Source organism: Papio anubis, chromosome 9, assembly GCF_008728515.1.
Source record: "Papio anubis isolate 15944 chromosome 9, Panubis1.0, whole genome shotgun sequence".
Classification (NCBI taxonomy): Eukaryota; Metazoa; Chordata; class Mammalia; order Primates; family Cercopithecidae; genus Papio; species Papio anubis.
This window is the reverse complement of record NC_044984.1, coordinates 35,710,455-35,726,975: the sequence shown is the minus strand read 5'-3', so window position 1 is coordinate 35,726,975 and position 16,521 is coordinate 35,710,455. Positions and strand designations below refer to the sequence as shown.

The following is a 16,521-nucleotide window of genomic DNA, read 5'->3' as shown; positions in this document are numbered from 1 at the left end:
AATGTACACATTGGAGGGCCTATGAAGAGTGAGGGCAAAATCTATTAATTACTCTGTACTTTCCAAGATAGACCAAAAACCAGATGAGAATCCTGCAGCCTTTGTGGAAAGACTGAGAGGCACTCATAAAACATACCTCTTTATCCCCTGAATCAATTGAGGACAGCACATACTAAGGGACAAGTTGATTAAAAAGGCAGCTCCCAATATTAGAAGGAAAATACAGAAGAAGACTATAGCACTAGATAGCATCTTGGAGAACCTCCTAAGGGTGACCACTTTGGTGTTTTATAATAGGGACCAGGAGGAGGAGGTCCAGGAGAAAGGAAGCAAAAGAGAAGGACAGAGGCACTAATAGCTGCTCTGCAGAGATACAAAGCCCAGAATCCCTGAGGTACATTTCCTTGTTTCTATCGGTGCAGCAAGTCAGGGCACTTTAAGAGTGCCCAGGCAGCAAGAGAAAAACCACCTCAACCTTGTCTAGCCTGTGGCACTAGAAATTGGACTGCCCCCAGAGATGAAGGTCACCGGGTTCCAAACCAGCCTCACAGATGGTCCAACAGGATTGATGGGTCCTGGAGCTCCAGTAGCTCAAACCGACATACAACACAGGAGCCCTGGGTGATTCTGGAAATTGGAGGAAGGTAGATATCTTTCTGAACAGTAGAGCCTGTCTCTCTCTCTTCTCCTCTCTAATCCAGGCCTCTCCTCTTTCTGTAGCATGACCATGAGGCGCATCTCAGGAAAAACTCTAATTCAATATTTTTCACAACCCCTTAGGTTGCAGATGGGGAAACCTATTATTTACACATGCCTTTTTAATAATGCCAAAAAGTCCCACTCCTTTATTAGGTAGAGATATTTCACTAGCATGCAGACCAGCATCCTTACAGGTGATAAACTCTATGTAAATTAGGCACCACTTCCTCAAACCTGACTATAAAATTCGGCATATTCACTACCAGCCAGTCTTTGCCGCTCAGGGACCCCTCTCTCTATATATAGAGAAAACTGTTTCTCTTTTGCTTCTCTTCTGTCTATCAAACCTCGGCTTCTAAACTCCTCGTGTGTGTCAATGTCCTAAATTTTCCTGGTGCGAGATGACAAACTGCAGGGTATATACCCCAGGTGATATAGCTGCTTCATATCCACTTCTTTAAATAACTGAAATTTCTCTTTAAAAACACACAAAACTGCTTTGAACTGCCAAGTCCAATGGCCTCTTTGATTCTCTCCAAGTTTTTCTCTTTCCTTGAGATTCTTTCAGGTAAGCACTGTATCTTACTGGAATTATATACTTAGCACCTAACTGGCCTTGTACAGATGAATAAAGTATTCATTGTTTATTCCTGCAGTCTGGGCACCACCCAGCTACCCAGCCATGTGGATGAAGTCCATGTTTCTACAGAGGACATACCTTTTCCCATGCAAATGCTTTGACTCAGTCTGAAATACCATCCCCAAATCTGTTAACATTTCGAAGAGATGAAATGTTGGTCCCCAAATCCCCTCCCATTTTGGAATAGCCACATCGTCCTTAGAGTGCTCAAAGCAAGGTATCCATTTACTGAATTGTAGGTCCTAATAATTGTGATTCAAAGATACCTATATGAAAACTTCTGATATTAGCTATGTAAATTCTTTGGTGAAGTATGTACATTAATTGCACAGAAACAAATAAAACTATATGCAGAACTATATGGTAGATCACTCCTACTTAGAGGACACACAGAAGGCACCCATACCTTCCCCACCAGCACCCAGCCCCTGAGCCAATACCACTTCCAGCATGACCACACAGTCTCCAGCAGGGGTCCTCTGCTCCCACCCCCCAGCTGTGTTGCCTTTGCCACTATGGTGAACACCTGAAGGGAGGCAGATACCCCAGCACTTGCTAGCACTCTGCTACAGTTGCTACATCTCAGCCCTCTCCTCCAGTGCAGTGGATTCCAAACTTTGAGGAACCAGAGGGCAAAGTAGAGGCCCAATATGAGTCCCCCAGAGTCATAGCATGCAGTCCAGGAATTGGGAGCTGAATGTTGGCCCCATAAAGTCTTGCGGAAGCTAGTCAGCTACATCTACCTTATACCACAATCAAACCCTTAAGGTCAGCAAATAGGATAAAAGAGGAAAAAAATCAAAGGTCATCAATTTCAAAGATTAAAGATAGATAAGCCCACAAAGATGAAAAAGAATCCTCTGAGAATGTTTAAAATTGAAAAAGCCAGAGTGCCTTCTTTCCTCCAAATGATGAAATCACCTTTCCAGCAAAGGTTCTGAACTGGGCTCAGATGGCTAGATTGACAGAAATAGAATTCAGAATATCCACAGGAATGAAGATTATTGAGCTATAGGAGTACACTGTAACCCAAGGTAAGGAAGCTAAAAATAATTATAAAACAATGAAGGAACTGACAGAAAAAAATAGACAGTTTAGAAAAGAATGTAACTGACCTGATAGAGCTAAAAAACACACAACAAGAATTTTATAATGCAATCACAAGTATCAATAGCAGAATAGACCGAGCAGAGGAAATAATCTCAGAGCTTGAAGACTGGCTTTGTGAAATAAGACAATTAGACAAGAATAGAGAAAAAAGAATAAAAAGGAATGAAAAAAATCCAAAAAATATGTGACTGAATCTCCAACTCACTGGTGTCCCTGGAAAAGATGGGGAGAATGGAACCAACTTGGAAACCATATTTCAGGATATCACCCAGGAGAGCTTCCCCAACCTAACTAGAGAGGCCAACATTCAAACTCAGGAAATGCAGAGAACCACAGTAAGATATTTCACAAGAAGATCATCCCCAAGACACATAATCATCATATTTTCAAAGACTGAAATGAAGAAACAATGCTAAAGGCAGCTAGAGAGAAAGATCAGGTCAACTACAAAGGAAGTCAACCAAACTAACAATGGACCTTTCAGCAGAAGCCCTCCCAGCCAGAAGAGATTTGGGACCAATATTCAACATTCTTACAGAAAAGAAATTCCAACCCAGAATTCCATATCCAGCCAAACTAAGCTTCGTAAGCCAAGGAGAACTAAGATCCTTTTCAGATAAGCAAACACTGAGGGAATTTATTACCACCAGACCTGCCTTACAAGAGCTCCTGAAGGAATCGCTAAATATGGAAAGGAAAGACCATTACCAGATACCACAAAAACACACTGAATTACACAGACCAGTGACACTAAAGCAACCACATAAACAAGTCTTCAAAATAACCAGCGAACATCACAATGACTATATAAAATCCACACATATCAACAATAACCTTAAATGTAAATGAGCTAAATGCCCCAATTAAAACACACAGAGTGGCAAGCTGGATAAAGAATCAAGACCCATTGGTATGTTGTCTTCAAGAGATCCATCTCACATGCAATGACACTCATAGCCTCAAAATAAAGGGATGAAGAAAAATCCACCACACAAGTGGAAAACAGAAAAAAACAGGGGTTGCAATCCTAGTTTCTGACAAAACAGACTTTAAGCCAATAAAGGTCAAAAAAGAGTAAGAAGAGAATTACATAGTAGTAAAGGGTTCAATTCAACAAGAAAATCTATAGTAAATATGTATACACCCAGGAGAGGAGGACCAAGATTCATAAAGCAAATTTTTACAGACCTTTAAAGAGACTTAGACTCCCACATAGTAATAGTGGGAGTCCTTAACACCTCACTGCCAATATTAGATCATCAAGATGGAAAATTAACAAAGATCATTAGGACCTGAACTCAGCATTGGATTAAATGGACCTGATAGATACCTACAGAACTCTCCACCCCAAAATAATACAATATATATTCTTCTTATTGCCACATGGCACATACTCTAGAATTGAGCATGTAATTGGAATTAAAACACTCCTCAGCAAATGCAAAAGAAATGAAGTAATAAGAAACAATCTCTTGGACCACAGCAAAATCAAATTAGAAATCAAGAATGAAATTCACTCAAAACCATACAATCACATGAAAATTGAATAACTGCTCCTGAAAGATATTTGGGTAAATAATAAAACTAAAGCAGAAATCAAGAAGATATTTGAAACTAATGAGAACAGAGATACAACATACCAGAATCTCTGGGACACAGCTAAGGCAGGGTTAAGAGGAAAATTCATAGCACTAAATGCCCAACCAAAAAGTTAGATTTCAAGTTAACAACCTAAAATCACAACTAAAAAAACTAGAGAACCAAGAGCAAACAAATCCCAAAGCTAGCAGAAGACAAGAAGTAACCAAAGTCATAGCTCAACTGAAGAAGTCTGAGACACAAAAGTTCATTCAAAAGATTAACAAATCTAGGAACTGGTGCTTTGAAAAAAATAAAATAGACTGCTAACTAGACTAATGAATAAAAGAGGATTCAAATAAACTCTTATCAGAAATGACAAGGAGGGATGTTACCACTTACCCCACAGAAATATAAGAAACCACCAGAGGCTATTATGAACACCTCTCCACACATAAACTAGAAAATCTTGAAGAAGTGGATAAATTCCTGGATATATATACTCTTCCAAGACTAAACAAGGAAGAAATTGAATCCCTGAACAGACCAATAATGAACTCTAAAATTGAGTTAGTAATAAATTGCCAACTAACCAAAAAAAAGCCCAAATCCAGCACCAGATGGATTCACAGCTGAGTTCTACCAAATGTACAAAGAAGAGCTAGTACCATTCCTGTTGAAACTATTCTAAAAATTGAGAAGGAGGAACTCCTCCTTAACTTATTCTATAAGTTGAGCATCATCCTGATACCAAAACCTGACAGAAATACAACAAAAAAGAAACCTTCAGGCCAGTATCCTTGATGAACATCAATGAAAAAATCCTCAACAAAATAACTGGCAAACCAAATCCAGCAGCACATCAAAAAGCTCATCCATCGCAATCAAGTAGACTTTATCCCTGGGATGCAAGGCTTGTTTAACATATGCAAATCCATAAGTGTGAAACAGAAAAACAGAAAAACAGAAACCACATGATTAAATCAAAAATACAGAAAAAGCTTTTGATAAATTTCAACACCACTTCATGTAAAAACTGTCAATATACGAGGTACTGAAGGAACATACCTCAAAATAATAGCAGTACCTATGACAAACACAGAGCCAACATCATACTGAATGGGCAAAAGCTGGAATCATACACCATGAAAACTGGCACAAGGCAAGGATACCATCTCTCACCTCTCCTAGTTAACACAGTATTGGAAGTCCTAGCCAGGGTAATCAGGCAAGAGAAAGAAATAAAGGACATACAAATAGGAAGAGAGGATGTCAAGCCACATCAGTTTGCAGATGACATGATCCTATATTTAGAAAACCCTATAGTCTTGGCCCAAAAGCTTCTTCAGCTGATAAACAACTTCAACAAAGTCTCAAGATACAAAATCAATGAGGGAAAATCTCTAGCATTCCTGTACACCAATAACAGTCATGCCAAGAGCCAAATGAGGAATGCAATTCAATTTATAATTGCCACAAAAAGAATAAAATACCTAGGAATGCAGACAACTAGGGAGATGAAGATCTCTACAAGAACTATAAACCATTGCTCAGAGAAATCAGAGATGATACAAACAAATGGAAAAGCATTCCATGCTCATGGGTAGAAAGCATTGATATCATAAAAATGGCCATCCTGCCCAAAGCAATTTATAGGTTCAATGCTATTCCTATTAAATTACCATTGAAATTCTTCACATAACTAGAAAATACTTTTAAAATTCACATGGAACCAAAAAAAAAAAAAAAAGAGAGAGAGCCCAAATAGCCAAAGCAACCCCCTAAGTAAAAAGAACAAAGCTGGAGGCATCCAAGTAACCAATTTTTAACTATTCTACAGGGCTATAGTAATCAAAACAACATGGTACTGATATTCAAAAACAGACACATAGACCAATGAAACATAATAGAAAACACAGAAATAAGACCACATACTTAAAACTATCAGATTTTTGACAAAGTTGACAAAAACAAGTAATGGGGATAGGACGCCATATTCAGTAAATGGTGTTGGGATAACTGGCAAGCCATATGCAGAAGATTGAAATTGGACTCCTTCCTTACACCTTATATGAAAATGAACTCAAGATGGATTAAAGACATAAGACCTCAAACTATAAAAACTCTGGAGGACAACTTAGGCAATACCATTCAGGACATAGGAATGGGCAAAGATTTCATGACGAAGATGCCAAAAGCAATTGTAACAATAGCAAAAATTGACAAATTGGATCTAATTAAACTAAAGAGCTTCTGCACAGCAAAGGAAACTACAACAGAGTGAACAGACTACCTACAGAAAGGGAAAAAAAAATTTGCAAACTATGCATCTGACAAAAATCTAATATCCAGCAGCTATAAGGAACTTAAATTTACAAGAATGAAACAATCCCATTAAAAAGTGGGCAAAAGTCACGAACAGACATTTTTCAAAAGAAGACACACATCTGGCCAACAATCATATGAGAAAAGCTTCACATAATGATCACTAGAGAAAGACAAATCAAAACCATAATGGGATACCGTCTTACATTAGTCAGAATGGATATTATTAAAAAGTCAAAAAATAACAGATGCTGGCAAAGTTGTGGAGATAAAGGGAACACTTTCACACTGTTGTGGAAAACAGTGTGTCAATTCCTCAAAGACCTAAAAACAGAAATACAATTTGACCTAGCATTCCCATTACTGAGTATATACCCTAAGGAATGCAAATTGTTCTATTATAAAGACCCATGCATGAGTATTCATTGCAGCACTATTCACAATAGCAATTACATGGAATCAACCTAAATGCCCTTCAGTGATAGACTGCATAAAGAAAATGTGGTACATATACACCATGGAATACTATGCAGCCATAAAAAAGAACAAGACCATGTACTTTGCAGGAACATGGATGGAGCAGGAAGTCATTATCCTTAGCAAATTAGTGCAAGAACAGAAAACCAAATACTGCATGTTCTCACTTATAAGTGGGGGCTAAATGATGAGAACACATGGACACATAGAGGGGAACAACACACCCTGGGGCCTATTGAAGAGTGGAGGGTAGAAGGAGGGAGAGAATCAGGAAAAACAACTAATGGGTACTATGCTTAATACCTAGTTAACAAAATAATCTGTACAACTAACCCCCATGACAGAAGTTTATCTTATACAACAAACCTGCACATGTACCTCTTAACTTAAAATAAAACTTAAAAAAACAAACAAAAAAAACTATATGATTATTTTGTTTACCCATAGAGAAATTATTAATAATATGAAGTTTGAGCAATTTTATTTTACTATTCAAGTGTCATCACATAGCTGTTAGAAAATGAAACTGAGTACACAGGGTTAATAAATGAATAATTTATAGCACTTTAGATAGAATATATATTAGGAGCTGGAATATTAAAATAACTTCTAGGAACTCTTTTACCCCTATAACTCATATTCTGAAGTTAAAACTTTTCATGCTGTAAGAAAACAAAAAGTATGTTGTCCTATAATCAAACAATAAGGGTGTTTAAGTACAAGTATAGTAGTCACAGGCAAATAATTTCAAAAATAACTCTAAAATATTATACTGCAATTTTTCAAATCAAATATTGCCTTCCTTAGGACAAGTATTATTTGTTAAAGCATTGTACTGAAATGCTTTTCATTATAATCAATATTAGCCTTTTTATTTGGAACAGACCTAAAAATGGAGTATGTTTAAATTAGATTATCTATTTCCATTTTATCATGTTTCTTTTAAGTACTTTATGACATATTTTCAAGATTGATTTGGTCTTCAAAGATCTATTGAGCTCAATCCACGGAAAATGGGACATAAACAAAAGCACAGAAGAGGCCAGACACGGCGGCTCACGCCTGTAATCCAGCACTTGGGAAGGCCGAGGCGGGTGGATCACGAGGTCAGGAGATTGAGACCATCCTGGCTAACACAGTGAAACCCGTCTCTACTAAAAATACAAAAACAAAATTAGCTGGGCTTGGTGGCGGGCACCTGAAGTCCCAGTTACTTGGGAGGCTGAGGCAGGAGAATGGCGTGAACCCGGGAAGCAGAGCTTGCAGTGAACTGAGATCGCGCTACCGCACTCCAGCCTGGGCGGGAGAGCTAGACTCTGTCTCAAACAAAAACACACACACACACACAAGATCGGTAACTGTTTCTCTTAATACAATGTTTTTATATCTTACTTGGATTATCGACTTAATTTCTTTCATTTAGCTTTGAATGTTCAATTGTAGCCTTAGCATATTAGAAAAAGGTTTTCACAAGTGGAATTGACACATAACCTACATATTTAACATGAATCTGAGAATAGAGGAGTTAAGTGCTCTCTTTGCACTCAGCCCCGCAGAAATGGGGACTTGGCCAAAGAGTGATTTGTTTCAGGGAAGTAAATCACCCTAAGCACAAGGAAGCTTAAGTTTAGGCTCCAGTGCACTTAAGAGAAAACAAACTAGACATTCTTTACACAATAAACCATTAAAAAGAATGTAAACTATTATTCAGAAAAAGTATTGAATTATTAATCATTTATTAACAACATGTATAATTTTACTATGAAAGTTTAAAAATAGGTGCTTTTACTTGTCCTTTTGTCTTAATTTCTGTTTAATAGTAATTCCCTTATGATGCTTATAAGAGTGCTTCTGTATTTCAGTCATAGATTTAAAAGAAAATCAAGCCAATGCCATGACTATTCTTTCCCATGAAAAGAAATTAATGCTGCCAAGTTTCCTTTCAGATCTGAATGCTTAAGTAATTTGCATATAAGTACCTCTTTGGGCTTTGATGTTTCATTTAACAATGTACAAATTAGCTTGTGACAAATCTTAAATTATAAAAATTATAAAGTATATGAAGATAAGCTTTTGATTCAAAACATATTGACTACTTTAATTCTTGTTAATTATTACTTTAACTTACACAGTCATTTTTACAGATGAAACGTTAACCATGAATGTAACTTTTTTCTTTGACTTGCACCAAAATTTCATGGTTATGTAAGATTCAACATGGTTATGTAAACAGTGCTCTAGTCTGGAAAATCAAAAGGATTGAAGTCTAACACCTGCCTTAATTTTATATTTATACATACATTCTTTTTACATTCTTTTTTTATTATACTTTAAGTACTTAAATATGTAATTCTAAAGAGCTACTAATAAAATCAAATGAACTATATAATATTTTAACATTAAAATGAGAATAGTTCTTTGCAACTCTTATGAGCGCTTGCTCTGATAGAGGAGTATATTGCTAACACCCCTAATATAATCTACCATGTTAAAATGATGTTCCCATTGTAGGTTAAAAAGATGGAGGGTCACAGATAGTTATGTCTTATCAGATAGAAACTGTAGGTTTGTTTATTGTTATAGGCCTTGTTTTCAAACAAGAAATTTAAATAGGTGAAGCAGAGTGAGTTTTTAATTGCACAAAGAAATGATAATCTAAGAATAGGTCAGTTGGGGAAAATGTTTGGATGGGCAGAAAAGAATTCTTTACATTAAAATTATAATTATCCACAGTAAAATCCTTACGAAGAATCCAAACCAATTACAGACTATTTGTTTAAATTAAGTTAAAATATGAACACTTTCTACTTTCCTCAGTATATGGACAATAGCATCGAATATATATGTTAAACTTGTTTTCAATCATCAAAACACAATGTATTTGGCAATAGAGTCTTCTAAATTATAATATGCAAATCTACTGTCACCTTGATCATTCCTTTTTTTTCTTCATCCTCAATTAACTTCCAATAGCCCCAATCATCATCTTACCCTCCTGGTTTCTCCTTTTTATCTTTAACAAATATTTCAGTGTGTTAAATATAAGTTTGCTGAATGAATGAATGATCTCAGCTTAATAACAGACACATCTAGAACTTAGAAGTTATTTTCATATACTACATCTAACTGGATACCTAGATCAGCACTTTGAAGTAGGTTAATGGAGAATTGGCATTATCCCCTCTTAATAGGAAAGGCAAATGAATCCTGAATACACTAATTAACTTGCCCAGGTTACACTGCTCACATGTGGAGAAGCTGCTGTCTTTAATTCAGGTCTTCAGATGGCTTAAACATCTATCCTCTTTGCTTCTTTTAAAAAAGATTTATTTAATTATTATGACAGCAACCAACATCAAATAGTACCTTACCAGCTATAAAATATTTTCTTATTTCTATTATTCTCCTTTATCAATATGTGTTAAAAAGAGAAAGAAGAAAGAACAAGAAAGAATACTAAATGAAAGAACAGCAGACCTTCATTAGGCATGAAATCAAGGCTATATACATAATATGAAAGTGTTGTTTCTGGTTTTATTCCTTTTTCCCTTTCCTTCTTTTGACTGGCTTGATCTGGCTAATAAACAAAGCTGTTAATCCTGAATGTACCATTTTAGGATGTGGACTCACCAACTGCACCTGCAGAGCTATTAGCTATGGGGGCATATCTTACAATGACACATTATTTCAAAGGATACTTTTGTTATCTCTTTTCTATAGTCAAAATTAAATTGGTTAAAATGAATTACAAATCCATCTTCTAATTTTTCATTTGGGAGCATCCATTTTATAATGCACTTATCTGAATCCAAAGAATGTACCCAAGTGTGCACTGAGATCTTAACATTAAATAATTGGACAGATAAGGGCATGTGTGGCATTGGATAATGTCATGTCTTTCAATCAGCATAATGAAGCTGGGGACCAACCTTTCCATCAAATGGGAACCAGCCTTTGTCCCATATAACATAAGCTGGCATCTCTTAGAGAGTTGATATAATGGTACATGACAAAACAAACATCCCTCATTTAGAAAGTATTTTTATTTTCTTATATAAATGAAAAATGTAAATGTCTAATTTTATGCATATTCAATTTTAATAAAGCAAGTAAACAGCAAAACAACAGAGAAATTTTGTTGAATTATATCAAACACATAAAATGATTTTTAAAAGATGTTTGAAAATTACATAAAATTATATGACCTTCTATGCTTATAAAAATTGGAAATGTATTGCTGAATGGGTAATCCATTACAAAGTAGACAGGAGACCATATTTTCTTGTAAGCATATTAAATTTTTAAAGGAAATTTAATAGCACAATAAATAAATTTTACTGAGCAAATACTATGCATCATAGTGCTATCTGCTTTCTTAATATGTTTGTAAACATAAAAATCATCCCTTAGGATAAATGATTCCCACTTAGAAATGAGAAAAGTGAGGCTCAGCCAGACCCAGTGGCTTATTCCTGTAATTCCAGCACTTTGGGAGGCCAAGGCGGGTGGATTTCATCAGCCCAGGAGTTAAAGACCAGCTGGGCGACATGGAGAAACCTTGTCTCTACCAAAAAACACATAGAATAGCTGGGTGTGGTGACTAGCCCCTGGAGTCCGAGCTACTAGGATGGCTGAGGCAGGAGGATAGCTTGAGACCAGGAGGTCGAGGCTGCAGTGAGCTGTGATTGTGCCACTGCACTCCAAAAAAAAAGAGCCACTGAACTGTCAAAAAAAAAAAAAAAAAAAAAAAAGTGAGGCTCAGAGGTTAAGTAACGTGCCTCAAATTACACAGCTTTTAGATAATAATGCCAGCATTCCACCAAAGAATCAGTGGCCGGAGCCACAATACAGCCCACTGTCTTCAAAGCAAAGCCTTTAGAATGAGAAACACCTAGATTTGAATTCCAGCTCTGCTTCACATTAGCTGGGTGTAATCTTAACTTCCTCATCTGTTTCATAAAGTTATTGTGGGAATTAAGCAATGCAAACAAAGAACTAGGCACTATGTCTGACGGTATACTGCAAATGTGTAAACTATAGTAATGAGTTTATTAATCAAAGATCTCAAAATATTTTCTGATGATGGATTAACAAATGTGTTAGAAGTTACAGAATTATTATTATTATTATTTTTACAATTGAGAAGAATGAATCAACTCATATCACTACAAGGTTGTATCTTACTCTGTGAATAGGTGTGTTTGCTTTTGGACTTGGCTCTGATGGCTTGTAAGGGAAGTTATTTGGTAAGCACATCAGATAGGGAACGAAGTCCTTAACAAAATACCATTTTAGAAAACATAATGTAAGAGATGATGCCTAAAGAAGGTGATAACAAAAATAAGTTGGTTTAAAGTAACAACTGTGCCAAAATTTTAGGTTTGATATTACTTGGAAACAATTTTTTCCTAACACTGAAGGATAAGAAGACATCATGGTAAATACTCTTCAGAGTTACATACGAATCCCTGATAGTGAGCACTTCACTTCTAGATATGATCTTAAGTATATATTATATTCAGAAATTTAGGTATGAAAGAATTAGATTGAATCTCTCTGAGACATTGTTTTTGCTGTTTTTATTCTTAAAAAATATTTAATGTTGTCACTTCTACTTTGAGATTAAAAAATAACTTAAGACAGATCTTATGGTAATCATGTCTAGATGATGAGCCTATATATTGTAAATAAATCATTTTCTGAGATAAATAATAAAGATAATATTGGCAACAAAATTCCAAAAAACGAGGGAGGCCTACATCTATTACCAGTGCCAAAGAAAGTATCCTTTCTCTCTGACAATTTTTACTTAAAAGAATGGTGTTCAGCTAAGACTTAAGTCAGATTGTATTAGTCAAGAGATCACAGAAAATTAATTAAACTCCGTAATTAAAGGTCTATATTTGAGATAGGTAGGTAAAAATATTTTACCCGAGATAAGTTTGTTTAGACCAATTTAATCACTTGGTATTTTTCTGCATTTTTAATGAATCCTTGTTAAATCAAATACATGATCTGTCAGTATAAAATTACATAGGTAAACCACCAGTGGGATCATGCCCCAGTTTCTTTTTATTTTTGTTTTTAAAGAAAGAGCAGCAGTGTTCAGTCCATAATACAGAAGCCTCTATTACAAACATAGGCAGCTCTAGGCAATAATGATACAAACCAAACACAGGAATCCTGGCTATGTGGTATCTGTCTCCTATAAAGCTTCATCTTAGATTACCTACATATCCTGATGAAATTTCTGTGAGGTAGAGAAAAGCAAACACTAGTGTTCATTTTGTAGATGGATATGCTAAAACAAAAAATTTACTGTTTAGGTCATATCTAATATCATAGTTAAGGATGAAATCTAAGTTTCTATTAGAACTCTAATAAAGATTCATATAAATAGATATGTTTCTAGAATCCTGCTTGAGAAGCCGACTTTGAGAAAGCTCAATGTATGAGAACAGCTGTCAGATCTAAATTTGAATTCTGAATCTTGCAATTAGTCATATTAACTTAAATAAACTATTTAGTGTCTCTAGGTCTATTGCCCATTAATGAACATAAGCATAGGACTACCTATGTCAAAACGTTATTATGGGGATTAAATGAAATGGATGTGAAAGCATTGAACACAGACAAGGTATTTTAGTGCTTTGGCCCCTTAATTTCAGAATTACCATTTTTATCTAATAAATTACACTAAATTACATGAAACTTTAAGAGATAATTTACTTATGGCAGTGCCTGTGAATTACTTGGCTTTTCAAAATAAAGACATTAGAACTCATAATTATATTTAGAAGTTAGGCCAAGGAACTGAGGCAAGCAGAAATGTAGAGAAGTGATATTAAGAGATCACAGTAGCATTTTCATGGAACTCTGTCATTCATTTAAAATCTTCTCTACACCATATAATACTGAAGTTTGGCAAGGCCTAGTCAAATGAGCTCAGAGAGGCTACATTTTATTTTTGATACAGGGAATAATAAAAGAAGAGCTATCATTAGAATCAGAACAACATTTTTCCTTAGTAATATAGGGGAGAAGGAAAAAATAAGAGTATTTCCTGCACTAAAGGCTATTTAATTGCAGTTAGTATTTACCATAAAATATTCACCGACTTGGCCATTCAGTTATAAATGAGTTTGAGAGAGACACAAAATTATGAACCTTCTAAATCATGAAACTTGTTTAATAAAGCAAGAGTCTGCCTAGTTAAGATTCAGAATTTACATTAAAGTTTATAATCTAAATACTCACGTCATTCCAATGGTCTCCAGTGGCATTTTCAGTAGCCCCTATTACCTCTTCCTCTATACTAATTATGTAAAATATTCTTAAACTTCGTATTTCCTCTTTTGATTTTTGACTATCTTGATAGAGAATACACACATGTGAAATACACACACATGCTTTTTAGATGAATCACTTACCTCAGAGCATTATTTTCAAATACATTCAACCATCTATTAAAGTGGCACCGTATTTACAAATCTTTTAAAATTTCAAGTTTCTTCTATATACATACCAGCACCATCTGTTTTAATTCTGTTAGATGGTATACTGGGCTCTCCTCTACCCAATGTATTGGTTGCTACCACGCGGAATTCATACTCCATCCATGGGATTAAGTCCACTGCTCTTGCTGCCTCCATATTTCCTTCAATAATTGGGGGATCTAAATAAAATAAACAGTAAATAGAGAATATAGGTTGATTAACTTATCACTTTTATGACTTCCATTTTTATTTTACTATTTCAGGGAGAATGGTATATATTACATTGTGTTGAAGTAAAAACTACAACTAGGAGTGACAAAATTTAAGTTCAAGGGAGTAAGAGAAGAAGTTTAATAAATAATAAACTTACAAAGAGTGATATGCATATGAATCACCTATGTAAGTAAATTCGAGGCAGGGAGACTGCAATTCTACATGTCTAACAAGCCTCCAGGCTTGCTGCTAGTCCATGAACTGCACCTTGAATAGCAACGAGCTGTATTCTGAAGGTGTAATCGAAAAGGATTTCCTGAGATAAAGGTACAATTGGAGAGGCAAAATTTTATGTATTGCCACTGATATAGTCTATGGTTAGCAAATGGTTTATAACTAGGGTAGAAAAGGTTAAAGTTTATATCCTTTTTACTTGGTTTTGTAGATTTATACTCAAATCATTTGGACCAGTGATAATAAATGTCATAATAATTTTATTAAGATTTGTTAAGTATCCCTCAGAATTCATGCTACTAGATACTAGTAGAGATGAGATGATAAATTATGGTGGAATGTGATCTTAGCTTGCTTATTTAATTGAGATATAATAAAACATGCAACCAAGGCAGGTCTGTGTATTATTGTAAGCTTGCCTCAAATATTTCCACATGTTTTTAATAATCAACCTATTCATGTAAATACCTGTACCTGTAGGCTTGTCTATGACTCAATATCTTATTATTTAGGGAAGTTTTATCTGGCAATGTAGACCATGAATACATAGTTTTTAAAGATGACATGTCCATCAACACAATAAATGCTAAGCACCCCAGCATCCAGTTTCTACTTTTGGACAAATTCTCACATGGCTTGGACTGTCCCATCTCACCCTGCCGTAATTTTAACTCTGCTAGACACTACTTTTGCTATCTAATTGCTTATTTTGTTATGGATTTGTTCTGTAGATTTGACACATATTTTTGACTTTCTGATTAAAAGTTTCCCTTTACCTTCCCCTCTGTTTTGATTTATTAGGATTTATTAAGAATTTCTCTCTGTTTATTTCCTATCTCTTTCACTCCTCCCGTACACCAAATCAGAAGCTGTTTGTTTTAATTCACATGCATAAGGACATTTTTCTAGGTAACTGAAAGAAGTAAAGTGAAGTTTTGGTTTGTGAAGGGCTGTTTACAGAGTGAAGAGAGAATAGAGCCTATGTGATGATGCTGAGTAAGGTAGCCTTTTTGTTTGTTTGTTTCTTGAGATGGAGTCTCACTCTGTCACCCAGGCTGGAGTGCAGTGGCGTGATCTCAGCTCACTGCAAGCTCCACCTCCCAGGTTCACGCCATTCTCCTGCCTCAGCCTCCTGTGTAGCTGGGACTACAGGTGTCCACCACTTTGCCTGGCTAATTTTTGTATTTTTAGTAGAGACAGGGTTTCACCGTGTTAGCCAGGATGGTTGATCTCCTGATTTCGTGATCCGCCCACCTCGGCCTCCCAAAGTGCTGGGAGTACAGGCATGAGCCACCGTGCCTGGCCAAGGTAGCCATTTTTTACTAGACACTATTCATTGATATTAACCCCTTATAGAAAACAGGCTGTATTGGGTTAAATGGTGCCTTTCTCCACCCAAAAAATGTCCATGTCCAAATCACCAGAACCTGTAAATGTCATCTTATATGAAAAAAGAAAAAAAAGGCTTGGCAGACCCTTAAATTAAGTTTAAGGTTGTAAGTGTTAAGAACCTTAGGGTAGAATTATCCTAAATTATCTAGGTGGGCTCTAAATCCAATGACAAATGTTCTTATAAAAGAAAGACACAGAGAAGAGTCACACCTAGAAGACCAGAAGGCTATGAGACCACCAACGGTAGATATGAAAGTGATGTAGCTGCAAGCCAAGGGACATATGGAGCCACCAGAAACTGGAAGAAACAAGGAATGGAGCCTTTGGAGAGGATGCAGCCCTGCCACCACCTTGATT

General features: G+C 35.7%; 1 protein-coding gene across 3 annotated transcripts in view; it reads right to left on the bottom strand.

The window, feature by feature from the left end:
- CNTN1 (contactin 1) overlaps window positions 1-16,521 on the bottom strand; it is a 389,373-nt gene that overhangs the window by 57,856 nt on the left and 314,996 nt on the right. For all 3 annotated transcript variants that reach the window (XM_017945784.2, XM_017945786.3, XM_003906209.5), the window contains exon 17: window positions 14,355-14,504. In XM_017945784.2, coding sequence (XP_017801273.1) covers window positions 14,355-14,504 — 150 coding nt within the window. The remainder of the gene's footprint in view (window positions 1-14,354; window positions 14,505-16,521) is intronic.